This window comes from Agelaius tricolor, unplaced genomic scaffold, assembly GCF_023055355.1.
Source record: "Agelaius tricolor isolate 1412-34295 unplaced genomic scaffold, bAgeTri1.0.p SCAF_12, whole genome shotgun sequence".
Taxonomy (NCBI): domain Eukaryota; kingdom Metazoa; phylum Chordata; class Aves; order Passeriformes; family Icteridae; genus Agelaius; species Agelaius tricolor.
Window position 1 is genome coordinate 22,057,973 of NW_027269272.1, and position 16,127 is coordinate 22,074,099.

A 16,127-nucleotide genomic window follows, 5' to 3' on the forward strand; every position below is an offset into this window, starting at 1 on the left:
CAGTTCAACTGAGTACTTTGTTTGGAGTCATGGTGACTGTAACTTCAAGGTTTGTTTAGATGCTCCTGGCAGAAAAAAAACCCCAGTGTACAGAGAGACACAGATAGATTGGTAAATGTATAACTAAAATAATAGCATATTGGAAACATTTTTGTAATGGAAAAAGCTTCCTGCAAAAAATGACTGCTCAGTTTAAGCTTTTCCTGCAGCCTGGCTGGGCAGTAGCACAGCCCACGTAGCAGCCCTGGCATCTCCGGAGGTCACTGGGTGTTCATCTGCCCTCAAGGCTCTGAATTTGCTCCAAGCAGCCTGGAAACAGCAGCCCTCTCTGGGATTTTCCTGTCACTTCCCCCTATCACTTTATGCATTTCTTATTTCAGTGATAACAGGAGGGTCCTCTACATTTTTCCCATCTCTATAGGCAGTGGATAGATTGTAATTAAATCACAGCTTAGTTTAGGACTTGGCACTCGTGCTGAGGATCAGGGCAATCTGCCTATTTGCAGGATTAGACACACATAGATATATCTATATATGCATATATTAATCCTTATGTTTTTCACTAATAATCCTGTGTATTCTTGGATGGAAAGCACATTAGAGCAAGCCAGCATCCTCTCTCATCCTGTTTGTTCCTCCCTTCTCTGCCTGAGAACAATGACAGCAGGAGGAAGTCTCGCATTGGTTTGTTACCAGTTTCCAGGCAGTTTTGCTTCCAGCTCCCCAACTACAAGCGCAACATTGCAATCCCTGGGCTGGAACAGACACAGACAACATCTGGTCTAGAAAAACACCACGAAAGACTGGGGAGTTTGTTGAATTTAGCATTTAGATCAAATTTACCTCTTTATACGTGACTGAGGGCTATTGACTGGGCACGACATTAAGGAGGGATGATGTGTAGCTTGGGAAAAGGGGTTAAATCCAGGCAGGCTGCCGTCACTGCGGGTGATGCGCAGCCCCGTGCGCCTTCCGCTACCTGCCACTTGGGCAGTTCATTACCAAAAAAATCACATTCTGCTGCGCCCTCGCAGCCCTGCAAGCTGAAACACACACAGCCAGCGCTGCAATCGGGATTAGTAAGTGATAAGGCAGGGATGCAGCCCCCCGGGCAGAGCCGGGGGCAGAGGCAGCACCAACCCTGCTGTTTCTGGGGAGGTTTCAGCAGCTCCTTCTGGCCCTTGGTCCATCCGTGTCCCGCAGCCCTGCCTGGTGATGCTGCACCTCCCGCACCAGCAGCAGCCTCCCCACAACTGCACGACCGTTTGTAATACCATTTATTATTACTTTTTTGGAGCACATCTCCAATCAGAGAGTGTAAGAAAATCCCATCCGCCTGCCAGTTGACTCATGTGTAGGGTTTCCGCTTCCCAGATCTGCATATTGTAAGCTCCTGACACAAGTTGATGTTGTAAGTACAGCTTCCATACGGTTCTCTCAAAGGCAACAGATTTTTTTATACATATATATTTATATACGGCACCTGGTTTGGCAGGAACCACATCCGAAAAGGGGAAATAAGGAAAACTAAAAGCTGACTCTACCTAGCTATTGCTGGCTTGGGAGGCGGTTTGGCCAATTCCAAACACAGCATCCATCCCTTATTCCTACTGAGGATCAGCCTGGGAGTTGGTAGGGCTGGGAGTGCTGAGGGAACAGGTCGACAACCGGTCAGCAGAGCCAGCTGTGACATCTGGATCCAGCTGCAGAAGGGCCAAACCTCACTGAGCATCTCGAGGAACACCAAGCAGGTTCCTCTGGCCTTGGTGCTCCCACCTCCTGCCTGCAGGATTTGGGTTCAGCACCTGAAACTGGGCAGCTTTCCCACCGCACCTGACAGACACCGCTGCCGGGGTCCTTGCGTGAGGGAACCCACGCGGCCTGGAGCCCTGCGCCTTTCCGCCCAGCCCCAGCCCGGATTCCGGGACCTTTCCGCATCGGGGGGGATCTGCGCGCTGAACGAGCCCGTCTGTGCACCCCGGAGGGTCCCGACGCCCGTTCCCTCCGCGGGTGCCGCTGCCCCACACGCCGCGTCCCCCTCCGTGCCCTCGCTCGCCACCGCGGCGCTCCCGGCGCAGCCCCCGCCCGCCCCTGAGGGGGCTCTGCCCGCCCCCGCGCGGCACCGCCCCCTGGCGGCGGGTCGGGCACCGCCCCCGCGGTGACAGACAGGGGCGGCGCGGGGCCGTGCGGGCGCGGTGCGGGGCGGGCGCGGCGATGCGCCGCCGCCGCCGCCATCCCGGCGCAGCCCGCGGCGAGCCCTGCCTGCCTGGCCGCCCCTAGGCAGCCGCGCTGCGGGCGGAAGGACAGGGGCGGCGGCGGCGGCTTCTCCTTCCCGGCGCCCCGCATGAGGAGAGGCGTTAAATAGCGCCAGCGCCGCGGCGGCCGCCACTGCCCGGTCGGTGGCGGCGGGGCCGCCTGGCCGGCGGCGGAAATATGGCGAGCGACTCCCCGGCGCGGAGCCTGGACGAGATAGACCTCTCGGCGCTGCGGGTGAGGCGCAGGGCCGGGGATGGCGGGGAGGCATGCGGGAGCGGCACCCCTCCCATCCATCTATCCATCCATCCATCCACCTATCCACCTATGCATCCATCCATCCATCCATCCATCCATCCTTTCCCCGGTGGCGGGGAGATGGGGCTGGGGGTCCGCGGGGCTCGGTGTGTGTGTGTGTGTGTGTGTGTGTGTAATGTGCGCCTGCACGTATGTAAATGCGGGTAAGATAACCGTGTGCGCGTGCATGTGCGCGCCCGCCGCCGCGCGTGTGCGCGCATCCACACGTGTGTGCATCCGCACATGTGTGCCCGTATCCGCGCGTGTGCGCATCCGCACATGTGTGTGTCTGTGTGTGTGTATGTGTGAGTGTGCCCGCCCCGCAGGTGTGTGCGTGTCCGTGTGTGCGCACCCGCGCAGCGCCGCGGGGACGCGGGTGCGGGCGGCCGGGCGGGTCCCCGCGGCGGGGAGCGGGGCCGGTCCCACCCGGACACCCCCGCGCACCGATTCCCCGCGGGCAGCACGCGTGGGCACGCAGGGATGGCGGGGCCGGGCACCGCCGGGGTGCGGAGCTGAGCCCCAGACCCCGCTTTCCCCGCCCCGGCCCCGCAGCCTCTCTCCATCCCTCTCTCCATCCCTCTCTCCATCCCTCTCCCGCTGTGTTCCTGCGCGCTGCCTCCTCCTCACCCCCCTGGAAAATGAAGCCCAGCATGTACCCTTGAAATGTCAGGCTCGTCAGACGTGTCAGCCTCGGCGTGGGCTGTGGCCTGATGTCCCCCCTGGTCCATTTCTCTTGTAACTTTCTTCCTTTTCCCCATCTTCCTGGCCGTAAGAACGGCTCGTTGGAAACGAGCATGGGGAGTCATTGAGAGAAATAGCATTTATGCGGGAGGCAGCAGCCAGGCTTCTCCACACAACCCGCTGCATAGACAAATAAATAAAATCAAGCAGAATCTGCTGAAGACTTGAACAAGTGTATTTTTAGAAATATTATTTGCTTCAGTGCAAGAAAAAAAAAAAAAGAGAAGTCTATCTTTATTCACTTGCCCTACTTTCTTTCTGGTGAGTTTCTGGTTGATTAATAGTGTAAATGATTGCTCAGCAATACACAGTGTAGATGAGATTAGAATGGGGGAACCATCTGCCTTAAAAACAGACCTGGAGCTGGTTTCCCCTCTTAGGTGGAAGGTGCCTTGGGAGAAAGGTTGCTGAAGCTGGTGGTGTTAATCCAGGAGAACAGTATAATTTGGGGGGGAGGGGGCTGTCTCCTTCTCCACCCTCTGTTTTTTTTTTTTTTTTTTTTTTAATTTTTTGTTTTAACATCTGTGCTGGGAAGTGTATTTGAACTAGGATATAATGTCTTTTTAAAACCATATCCACACGTGCTTAGGTTGGGGTTTTTTTGGTTTTTTTTCTGTTTGTGGCTTTTTAATAGCAACGCACAGCAGCCTCAGTCAGGGTTTTGTTTTCGCTTTGGGAGGAAATGTATATTCCCTCCCTCCCCTTGAGACGCAGTGGCAGCGCCTGGCTGGTGAGCAGAGCAGTGCTGGCATTTCAGGGTAACCGGAGACAAGGGGACCCAAAATCCTGCCTGTCACCAGGGTGGGACAGCAAAACCCTGCCCTCCTGCCCAGCAGTGTCCACTCCCTGCCCTCCTGCCCAGCAGTGTCCACTCCCTGCTCTCCTGCCCAGCAGTGGCCACTCTGCCAGCACAGGGCTGCTGCCACTCAGCTCTCTGTCCCCTCTCAGAGGGACAGACCTGCTGTGGCACTTTCCTGTAAATGATGGGAGATGTGCTGGTTTGCAAGCGAGACAAGAATAGGAGCTTAATTTGCCAAGGAATAGATCTTCTTCTAAACTGAGCTCCTCCAGCACTTAGAATAATTGTTAAAGGTCGTAAATTCAGCAGATAGGGCACGAGGCGTGAATCATTCCATGGGGTCTGAATCAGAAATCGATAGTAAATTTGCTGCCTGAGCACAAAACATGGCAGGGAGGAGTAATTCCCCAAGCCTTGCAAAATTTTTATGTATCAGAAAAGAGGTGTCACATTGCAGTGGGTTTGTGGATGAGTCTGGGTGGAGGAGTTGTTGCTCTTGTGCTGCTTGTGCGTTTAAAGGGGGGAGAGGTGACTCTGTGAAATGCTGGGAGCAGGTAGTGACTCAAAAATCTGGCGATTTGTTCCCAGCAGCGGGGAAAGGAAGTGCTCCGGACACTTATCTCTGAGTTTGAGTCACTGAAATGTTCCAGGAGGCTGGGGCTTATGAGCCACGGGCAAATGTGTGTGAGAAAGGTGGAATTCTGACTGCCAGTTTGCCCAGTGCTTTGCTTTGGCTTGCCTCCTGCTGTCCCAAGGAAGGGAGGTGTATTTGCAGGATGGCAGCGTGCTGTTGAAGGCTGAGCACAAGCAGAACCCTGCACACCATCATTCAGTTCAGTTTGCCACTGCCCACGGCCTTGTGGGGTGGGATTTATAGATCTGAGCTGGAAGGTGACATAGGAGGTGGCAGGAGCTCTGGTTTTTGCCACACTGTGGAGTTTATTTTGGCCCCACAGTCGGGCTCCACCGCAGCAGTGCATCTGCTTGATGTGCTGGAGGCTGGGCAGGAACAAAGCACTGAATTCTGATTAAAATGCACGGCCTGGTGCACTTGGGGTTGGCTCCTGCCTTCTCTGTGACATGTTTCTATCCATCACTGGGCACCGTGCTCATTGCCCTGGTACCCAGGAGTGCCCCTGTGGGGCACCGAGTGTGCCAGGATAGGAAGGATTCTCAAACCAGAGATCCTCCAGTGGTGGTGCTGGTAATGAGGATCGTTAATGTTGCAGAAAACTGTAATTTAAAACAATGAGGCCATGGAAACAGGTAGCACTGCATATTATACAGACAAGGGGATAAGATAAACTACATTATAATGTTCTTTTGTGTGGGCAAGGTGATATTTTTGCTAGTCCACTCAACATGTTTAATAGCCAGATGACCTGGCAGTGTTATTAACAGAATAATGATTGACACTGGGATTCACACAGGCTGTTGACAGGCATGTTGGAGAAGCAGATTTTTGCAATAAAATGAAAAAGTGTGAGAAGGGATGCAGTGGGCCATGGTCTGTGGTGGGAAATGCACAGCTGATCCCAATAGGAGAGAGCAGGAAGATAGGGCTGGATTTGGTGTTTTTCCCCCCCTTTTTTTGTCTCAGCGAATGCAAGAGCCTGTCATCTCTTGCTGAAGGCAGTGGCCTTGATCCTTCTCAAATATTCAGGTCAGTAGCTTTTCCTCTGCTGCATCCATCTGCAGGGCTGGGCCTCTGGCTGATGCACTCAGCAGTGGTGCTGGGCTCTTCTGCAGTAGCTGCCACAGCTGGATTCATCTCAGTTGCTTTGCAAGGTGTGTGGGAGGTTATGAAAGATCTCGGGGAGGAAAAACCTTTCCCAGGGAGCTGATAACCCCTGGGCTGGGTCTGGCTTGGGGCCAGCAATCCCCCCTGCTCACAGCTGCTCCTTGTCTTGCGGGCAGGGGCTTGCCCTGGGCATAGGGCACCAGGCTCAGCCGGGATGTACAGCTTGGCTGGGGGTTTCCTGCAAGGCAGGGAGTTTAAAAAGAGCCTTTCTGGGGAAGAAGCAATTGTATTCTTCATGTACCTGGATGTTGCTTTTGTTTTGAGCTCATTAAGGAACCCCAGGCTTTTGTTGTTTACTTTAGTGAAGTGCTGACCGTGCGCTCTTTGGAAACTGTACCCTAAAATCGTTTATTGTTTTGGAAAAGCCTGGCCTTTAATGCTCAGGCTTGGAGAGGAGACAGCACAGAATTTAAGGAGCCGGTGAGTATTAGCTGTTGCTGGGAAGAATTGGATGAAACCCAAAAATGTCACTACTCTTCCTTTAGCTTGCTTTGTGTAGAAGTGAAGTTTCAGTGGCCCTTTGTTTGCATTTGTTGATCACTGTCAATGAAGATAAAAGCTGACATGTTAAAAACCCACAAAACTCAAACATGCTGGCATTGTCCTGTTTCTAGAACTTTGTCAGTTTATGGCATATTTCAGCATCATTAAAGATTTAGGAGAAGCTCTATTGTGGGATAAGCACTGCAAGCCACCACTCAGGAGCATCACTCTGGCAGCATTATTTTAGGTTTCTTCTTCCAGTACCTTTTAAAAAAATTCTGTAGCTCAACAGAATTTGGGCAGCTTTTGTAAAGGTCACCTTCCTAAATAGAAAGAGGAACAAACTTGACTGGAGATGACTTCTAGAGATTAAAAAAAAAAACAAAACCAAAAAGACATGAAAAGCTTATTTTGCTGTATTTACATGATAATGCTGTATTTGCAAATAACTTTGTAAATTAATATATAATTTAAAACTAAAATAATTTAATATTATTTTTGCAAATAACTTTGCAGAATTTGGGGCAGATGTTCAACAAATAAATATATATATTACCAGTTCCTGAGGAAGGACACTCTCAAGAGTATTTCATTAGGGACTTAATCTGTCCTCTTCCACTGTCATTCAGTGCACATGTAAGCTGTGGAACATGACAGTATCCATGTGCTTTGTCTATTTTGGAGTCCTTTGAGTTCTAAACCATAAAACTGCAGCAGAATACTGGTCTCTGAATCACAGAATCATGGAATGGTTTGAGTTTGAAGGGACCTCAGAGCTTATCTAGTTCTAAAACCCCTTCCCTTAGACCAGGTTGCTCCAAGCACTGTCCAACCTGGCCTTGAACAATTCCAGCATCCACAGCTTCTCTGGGTTTTGTGTTGCAGTGCCTTACTACTCTCTAAGAAAATAATTTATTCCAAACACCTCATCTAAATCTTTCCTCTAATTTAAATCATCCCAAAGGGATGGCAATGTCCAGCCCTATTCCTTGAGCCATTGGTGCAGATGTATCCTCTATGCAGCTATGCACGTTCTTGTGTGTACTCATGAAAAGTTACCATGGAAAAGGGTCTGTCTTCTGCCAGATCTTTCCTGGGGTTGATTGTGTTCTTTTCTCTGCCCTTTGGACTTGTGCAGCCCAGCTGCTGCTCCTCTGCAGTTACTCTTCAGCAATGGTCTTCCTCATTGTTGCAGTTCTTCCACAGCACAGCAGTGTATGGCCTTTTTGAAGGCATGGAGAGTTCTCTGTTCTCACTAATGCTCTTTTGCTGGGCAGCCATAAAAATTAATAATTTGGAGTGAATTTATGGCAAAATATATGCTTGAGCAGGCTGAGGTTTGAGTGCAAGGTTGTGAGGTTGAAACAAGCTTTGAAGCAACAAAGAACATTTTGTTGGTGTGCATATTTAAAATAAAGGGTCTGTTTTTAAGCCATGTGACAAGGAGGAGTTAGAGGAGGTTTTTAACCTTGCTACCTGAAGGTAGTTTTTATATGCCAGGCTTGTAGATGTAGTGGCACAGTCTGTATGGGATGAATTTCCATTTGATCTGTGTGTAAATCCCCATGGATGAATCACCCAGCTGTGGAAGAGGTGTCCTTGGAAATCATCATTCAAGTGAGGCCAGGTCAGGGGAAAGCTCCTGGGCTCAGGCTCTGAGCTGCTCCCTGCAGCCCCTTGCCTGACTCCTCCTGATGCACCCTCACCCTTGGCAAGGGTAATTACAGACACCAGTGGGAGTTCTGTGACTCTGACCTGCAGACCAAGGACAGGCTATTGATCCCTGTCTCGTTTCTTCGTGCCTCATCTGTAAAGGGGTAGAATCCTGCTGGATTTCCCATGCTTCCCCAGGGAAAGCTACCAGCAGGCAAAAGGGTGCTTGGTGGGGAGAAACAGCTTTGGCAAAACCTCTTGTGCCTCGGGGTGTGGAGGATGGCTGAGGGTTCAGGACCTACCCCCTGAAGGCAGCTGGCTGCCAGGGGAGCACACATATTGTTCTGCCTTGCTGCCAGCTACAGAAGAGACCAGGAGCCTCATGGAGTGAAGGGCATCCTGCATCTGCTCTCCCAGGATTTTGGCTGATCCTTTCTCCCTTCTGGTGGCCTTTTTGGCCCTGACTGCTCTGCAGGTGTAGAGCCTCTATCACATGAGGTTTCTGTTTGCTGATGCTCAGGTGCCTTCTTTGTTACCTTTCACACAGCCATTAAAGCAGGGTGCAGACTGAACCCCACAAGCCTAAGTCATGGGTAGCTCCATTGGGTGAGAGGCTGTGTTTCCCACTGAGAAAGCCAGTTGCTTTAATTTCCTTCTCCCCAGCCCCCTTCCCCTGTCCTGTTTTGTCACTTTGAAATGTGGCTGCACATTGAAAGTGATGGTCAGTCTGCTCTGGGCTCAGGAATACAACTTATGTAAGTGAGATTTGATGTTTTCCATGTAAATCGTTTATGATTTCTAAAGGAGTGCTGGCCAAGGAACATGGTCCTTGGAAAATGGATACTCCCCCTCTGCCTGTGTTCCTCCTCCATGGCTGTTTCTACATGAGCCCTGCAAAGGGCTGAGCATCCCCTTCCTGCCCTGGGATGAGGATGCCCAGCACATCAGCCCCCAGCCCTGGGGAGCTCCTGCAGTGGCTCATTAGTGAAAGGAGAGGAAAAGCCACCAAGGTTGGGAAGCACTGATAAGAAGTTTAGTTGGCACTCAGTTCTATCTCTCTGCATGCTTGATTTTTATTTTGTAATGGCCAATCAAAAAACCTTCCCTGTCACTTTTCTGTGTTAATTTGCTGCGGTGCTTGCCAGAAGTTCAAGGTTGTGTGTTGGTAATAAATGATGGTAATCAGGCAGGCAGCACTGGAATGGCCAGGTTGGATAGCAGCTCCTGCTTCCATCCAAGGGCAGCCAGCAGCCTGTCCTGCTTCCCACTCAGAAACTGAGTTACCCTGGCCAGCAGAAGGTGTTCCCTTTGCTCTGCTGTGGGTAACCAGCTCTGCTCTGCCACAGGAGCTCTGTCAGATGTTCATGGCTTTGTGCAAACACCATCCACTGCCAGTCAGTGAGGTGCCACCTGGGTGGGTGACACGGTCCCATCCTTCCTATAGATGCACTCAGGTGAAAACAGCCCTACCCTGTGGCAGGCACTGTCCCTGCCTGGTTTGTGCTGCTGTGAGCAGTGAGCTGCTCCTCTGAGCAAAGCCTGAGCAGTGCAAGCTCAACATCCTCCTGGTTCTGAGTGCTCCTGCTGCAACGAGGGTGGGTGTTTCTGCTTGCCTGAGTACACGTGTGGTTTTCAGCCTCAGAGTGCACATAACCTTTTGTTACAGATTTTGCTTGTTCCCGCCAGCAGTGGCATTTCAGGGTGCAGAAAGTGTTGCTTTCAGAACAGCAAATTGTTCTAAAAGCAGTGCTCTTTAAAAGCCAGGGATATTGCCTCACATGCATATTCCTTTATAAGCTAACAAGAAAAGTAAAAAATTTATATGGCTGACAGTTTTCCCTCCCCTTCCTTTTAAAAATTCCTTTTTCTCCTAATTTTGAAACTCAGCAGGAAAAAGCCTACTGCCAGCTGAGTCATGTGTTTAGTGCATGACAGAAGTGACTGTTTGGGATCATGCCCTTAATCTGCTGGATGGTGACTTTAGGATGCATTGGAGGTGGTAGAGCCTTTGCTGAGGAAAAGATCGCACAGCTTGAGCCTAATAAAATGTGTCTAATAACTGCTGTAGCATGCTATAGAAATACAAGAGATCAAAGCTTCAGAGGCATTTATTTTCATAATTTGTGGGTCAGATCCTTGCAGGACTAATTGGGTACTGTTTGATGTCCAGGCAACAATAGAAATCTCCCTGTACATCAGAATATATTTGTCTCTTCCTCTTTCTTTCATACAAAAGCATAAAAGCTTTTTGTGTGATTTTGAGATAAACTGGCAAAAGGGAAAGAGCAGATCTCCTCCCTACCTCACTGCAGTCTTTCTTAGCAGTATTAGGAGGGTAGTGAGGCAGTGGGACAAGTGCCCAGAGAAATGACAGATAATCCATGCATGGAAGTGTTCAAGGCCAGGTTGGATGGGGCTTGGAGCAGCCTGGTTTAGTGGGTGGCATCTCTGCCCATGGTGGAGGATGAGCTTAAGGGTCGCTTCCAACCCAAACCATTCTATACTTCTGTTACACTGGGGCCATACAGCTCATAGAGTGACCAAACCAAATGTGTCTACTTGCCAGATGTTGATTGTTTTAATTACCATCAGTGCTTCAGGAGCACTAAGCCTCATGGCTGTTGCTTACCAGGCTTCTACTCCCCAGAACATGAGCCCAGATGAAACCAGAGAATGAGATTTTGCTGGTGCAGCTCAGTGCACTTCCCCAGCTGTGGCTCACTAGTTGTGAATCTGTGGTGGTTTCTCAGCATGGTGGGTGGTCAACCCCAAAACACAGCAGGTCAGATGTGCTTTGGGCTTTGCAGGGCACTTACAAAGCTCTTTTATTTATATATATTAACAGAAAGTATACAAATATAAATAAAAATAAGCGTGGGTCTAACTGTTCCCTCTTGAGTGGAACAGGACAGCACAGCTTGTGTCCCTGTACCTGGCAAAGAGACCTTCTTCAAAACAGGCCAGGATTTTCCAGGCTACTCACTCAGATGGGAGATCCCAAAACAGTCATGAAACATGGCTGGAAAGGAAGGTGCAGTGCCCTTAAACTTGTGGGTTTGTGTTTTATATTCCCACTGAATACTCATGGTAGGTGTTTGAGGAAGGGGCATCTCTCAGGTGTCTGCAGGTGCCACCATCTGGGGAGGAAAGAAAGATGGGTGTGCAAGGCAAATGTTTCTGGAGAAGAACCAGAGGCCAAAGCACCAAAATGAAAAGGACTTTAAATGCATTTTCTGGCCATGCAGACAGGCTGTCTTCAGTGCAATAAATCTTCAGCCTTTATGTATTGATTAGCTTCAGTAAATAGTGTGATGACTCTGTTCTTCCCATTGCTATTCTGTGGGGATCTGTGTGTTAGTATGGCTGAAGAGGCTATAATAGCTAAATGGGATTCCAGTAGTGAGAGCAGTTTACAAATGCTCTCCAAAGTGATCCTCACAGCCAGTGGGACTGTGTTTGACTGCTGTAAATGTAAACAGAATGCTCCACTGGCGACCAGGCTCGTAATGGCTGTGATTTCTAATGGGCAAAACTCTGTTCTCTGAGCCAAGTGTCCTCCAGTGGCTGTGTCCTGCCCTGGCAGGGATGCTGTCTGCCCCTGGTCCCCTGGCTGGGGACCTGTGATGGACACATTCTGAAGAGGAGAGGCTGAAATATGGGTCTGCCTGGTTAGAAAACAGAAAATGGCTGAAAATGCCCCTTTTTACACTAGCCATGTAGTAACTTCTTCAATATTTGTATGATGCTGGGCATGGTTTGAAGTGATTTTGCTTGTTGAGCTTTTCCCCTGCTCTTGGAGCCAGGTATGTGATGTGGCAGCCTGAAGGTGGTTGAGCTCTGGGCAAACCCCAGGGCCCTGGGGATTTGCTACAAAAAAGCATGAACAGAGCAGGAAGATGGCAGGAACAGCAGCTCATTGTCCTTGTGGAGCAGGGATGGATGGATGGATGGATGGATGGATGGATGGATGGATGGATGGATGGATGGAGAGCTGCTTTACCTCTTAGTTGCCATAGCTGGAAGCCCATCCAGAAGTCTTTCCATTGGCATCCCCCTGTTTTGTGAACACCTGTAACAGCAGCCTGGTGAAAGAGCTCTTCCAGAGGTAGTTTGGACCATGAGCTGAAATCCCAGGTTGCTCTGGAGACAGTTGAAGGAAAGATAGGATAGAGCAGATATAAAATTAGCATAACAATACACCTTTAATTCAGCTTGAAGGAAATAATTGAAGACTAGTTGTCACTTACGTTTGTGACCTCTACCAAGATGACTCACACTGCAATATAATATGAGTCACTTGTTAATGATGGCCTGTTAAGGAGAAAGTGCCAAATCCCTGTAACTTCTTCGCTGTGCTCTGTAAAAGCCAGGATGGGTGTTCAGGATGTTATTGCCTAGAAGTAACTGATACTCAAGAGCATTGAACACCTTTACTTGGCTCTGGGTGACTTGGGCATGAAAAGGCAAAGGTCCTGGGCAGAAATGCTGCTTCTTCTTTGGCCTTGGTTTAAAAGAGCCACAAAACACCACGTAGCTCTCCTCCCCAGTGCTGCCTTGACATGCTGTTTGTTACATGAGGGTGGGGACCCTGATAACTTTCCTTCCTGCCAGATGGCCCAGCTGGCCAGAGGGCAAGTGCCTGCTGGTGGGACAGAGGGTGGGAGGAAGGGGAGGGGGTTAATGGGTGCTCAGCTGTGCGTAGGTCTTTTATTTATATGTATTATGACTTGAAACCTCTACAGAGCATGGGGAGGGAGGTCTTGGAGGCATCCTGGCTGATGGGAGAATGTGAAAGGAGCAATAAAACACTCTGTGGGAAGGTCCCTGGGTACCACTGATGTAGAGACCTGCAGCCAGGAGGCTGGGGGAGGAAGGTGAGGAGCTGCAGGCTGGGGTCCCATGCAGTGAGGGCTTGGCCAGGCACAGCTTCCCCGTGAACTCCTCGCCTCTGACGTGTGAGAAGTTTTTTATGGCCTTAGGAACTCACAGTGCTCCTGCAGCAATTGACTTGAGCACTCACTTGTTAATCATCTACTAGCTGTATTAAATGCTTCCTCTTACTGAGCTAGTGTTTTTCCTCAATAAATGAGATTTCACAATCCACAGAAGAAGTGAGAGGCTGGTGTGGAGGTGTTTGTGACCAGGGGCAGGAGCTCACCAAGAAGTGACCAGCTCCTGTGCTTGGGAGGGGGTTTCTCAATTGACAGAAGCCTCATGATTTTTGTCTGTAGTCAGGAAATTCTATGAAGTGCTGACACCAGAAGTTAACTTGGAAGGGGGAGTATTTTTCCCTAGATCTCATAATTGTAGAGAAGTGTGGAGAAAGGTCTTCTTGAAAGACTATAATCCAAAGGGCAAATAGAGGACTTCAAGTAGCTTATTGAAACTTCAGAAGAAAAAATGAAGATAAATGTGTGAGGCTTTGCCTGCTTTCTTCTCTGAGTGATAAAACAGAGATCCCTGAGCTGCTTGTGCCATGCTTTCATCTTCCAGGTGAGAAGCTGCCTTCCCTCTCTTCTGCCACCTGTTCCAAGGTGTATCTTGCCCTCTGGACTTTGCCTCTTGGCAGTCCAGACAGGACTGGTGTCCATACAGGATCTTGCTGCCTTAGGCAGCACCAGTGTGGGCACAAGGAGACAGGAGGGTGGTGGTGAAGGGCTGTGGAGGAAGGGGATGAGGAGGAATGCGCCTGAAGGAAGAGAACTTTACTCTTGGATGTTCCTATCAAGGCAGTCTGAGGCAAGCAAAGGACCTTGAATGTACAAATTGGTTGCATGGCAGAAAATTGTGTGTAGTACCTTAGGAATAGCTCTCTCTGAGGGGTGGAGGAATGAGACTTCCTGAAGAGAAGCTGCCAGCACAGTGGAACCCAGATCTTGAGCACATCTGTTTTTGGCTTGCTCGTTTGATAATGATCACCCAGTTCTTTATTAGTTCCTGCTTTAGCATAGTGCTCCTGCTGCTGTGGGAGCTCTCAGGAGCTCTCATCGTGCCTCTTGAATAGGCAAAAGTTTATCATCTGATGGAACTGGAGGCACACCTTGCAGGTGGGCAGACCCTACCCCCCCAAAAATGGAGCAGTGTGGTTGGCCAGCGAGAAAGGGCAGAAGTTCAAAGCTGAAGTTGGTTTCTCAAGGCCCTTTCACAATAAATGGTGGGTTTGTTTTTTGCCCATTGATGTGACCTCTTCCATGCTGCCAGTGTACAGCAAAGAGCCTGCACAGATGAAATGTCCTCGAGAGAAGATGCAAAAGCTCTGCTCATTATCAGAAACGAGTAAAACTGCTCCAAGCTAATATGGCTGCCTAAAAATAGAAGTGGTGTTAGGGGGAGGGGCTGTCTTCTGTGTTCATTTGCCCTTGATTTTCATGACATTTTGCTGCTCTATATTGTGTGTCTTGTTCAGGAGACTGTGTGTCCTGGTCACGCTGGAGTAATTCACAAGAATGTGGTGCTTGTGTCAAAAAAACATCATGAAGAGGCTGAAGAGCTTGTTGGGGGTTTAGCAGTTAACTGGCAGAATGCAGTTATTCAGGTTTATTCCCTGTCCTCCTGCCCCTCTCAGGTTCACAGCGTGAACCTTGCTGTGATCTTGAAGCCTCTCCTACAGGAGTGGGAGGCCTGAAGAAAGGATGTGACTGGCAGGGAGGCTCTGGGATGGGATGGATCCCTGGTGCTGTGAGGTGGTGGGAGCAGAGGACATCCATCATGTGCAAACCTTGCCAGAGAGGACAGTCATGCCTCAGTTGAAGGTTGCAGCATCTACTTTGCAGTTAAGGGGAAAAAAAAAAAAAAGAAGAAAAAATTACTTATGAGACTTAATTACTGAGTTATTGTTATTCAGTATTTAAAGCCCAAGTTTCATAACTGCCTTGTGATATCAGCATTCATGTTCTTTGTCAGTATTATGCAAGCAGCTCACCTTGTGATCATGAAATACTGAAAAGTGCTTTCTAATGCTCACCCTCATTTCTGAACGAGTCCATAAAACCTCTTCTGCTTTCCATTAATTATGGAACAATGGAACATTTTCCTCTTAAAGAGAGCTGAGCCTTTTTTGTTTTTTCTTCAAGTTCTTGAGCCAGCTGCTCCTCTGAGACCTGTCTGTTCCACATGGCTAGACCAGAGTGGACATACCTTCTGTCCTTCACTGCATTGTCTTTTGCCACTTGGGAGAGAGCAGGAGGTTTGTGCACCAATCTTAGGGGCAGAGGTCTTGCTCTACTGAAGCAGTTCCAGCTGGTGCTTGGCTGTTTCTGGCACTGCTATGGTTGGTCTGATCTGCCTTCAAGGTTAACCGAGGCAGCTGGCAAAGATGGGAGCAAATCCAATGGGGATAACTCCATTTCCTTCCTAAAAAGAGCTGAAATACTAGCTTGCTTGTTGATATTCAGTTGTTTTCCAAGTGGGAGTTTGTTTAAAACCAGAAGAAGCCCTTTCTGGCCCCCAGCAGGAGCTGTGCTGTGAGACCCTGGCAGTGCAGCTCTGGTTTCACCTGTGCCAGGTGTGGATTTTCCCCACCCTCCAGACTTTGCAGAACACTGAGAGTAGACCTCTAGTCTTCCTCCTGATCAGTCCAGTTCTGCTACTCAGTGTCATCCAGAGAAAGGCTGGGACAGGGAGGGTTGTCCTGTTCTCTGGGGGTTGCCTGTGAGCTGGTTCTGCAGGTGGCTCTCCAGAGGTAGTGGGGGTCTCTTGATATTCTTGGGAGAATCTTGAATGATTTCCTTGACTTAAGAGATGCAAAATTTAATCTTTCCTCTGAGCTTTCTCAAGAAAAAGGAAATGATTGTTTTTTCCCTTCCCTGTAGGGGGAAAGGGTTCAGATGTTTCTCTGAGCACAGATGTGGAGTGCTGAAGGGGATGTGTCTCCAGGCTCCCTGGCCAGTGCTGCTTCTCCACTCCTCCAGACTTTTCCTTAAGTACACATCTGGAGATCCATAACTCTTTTCACATGCTAATGAGGACTTTATAGATAAGATCCCCTGTGAGGAAAGGAATGCTAGGAGAGTCTCATAGCAGGGGAAATCAAGGTGAGGAGTGGTCAAGCATCTTCCTTAGATTCACTTATGAGCCATGCAGCCCCAGCACAGCTCAGAG

At 49.5% G+C, this 16,127-nt stretch overlaps 1 protein-coding gene across 5 annotated transcripts in view; it reads left to right on the forward strand.

Annotated features, from left to right (window-relative positions):
- The first annotated feature begins 2,167 nt into the window (after positions 1 to 2,167).
- TNIK (TRAF2 and NCK interacting kinase) overlaps positions 2,168 to 16,127 on the forward strand; it is a 150,786-nt gene continuing 136,826 nt past the window's right edge. For 3 of the 5 annotated variants that reach the window (XM_071438070.1, XM_071438072.1, XM_071438073.1), the window contains exon 1: positions 2,168 to 2,490. In XM_071438070.1, the coding sequence (XP_071294171.1) occupies positions 2,434 to 2,490 (57 nt within the window). In that variant the 5' untranslated portion in view covers positions 2,168 to 2,433. The remainder of the gene's footprint in view (positions 2,491 to 16,127) is intronic. The other 2 variants (XM_071438071.1, XM_071438074.1) reach the window with 2 other exon arrangements.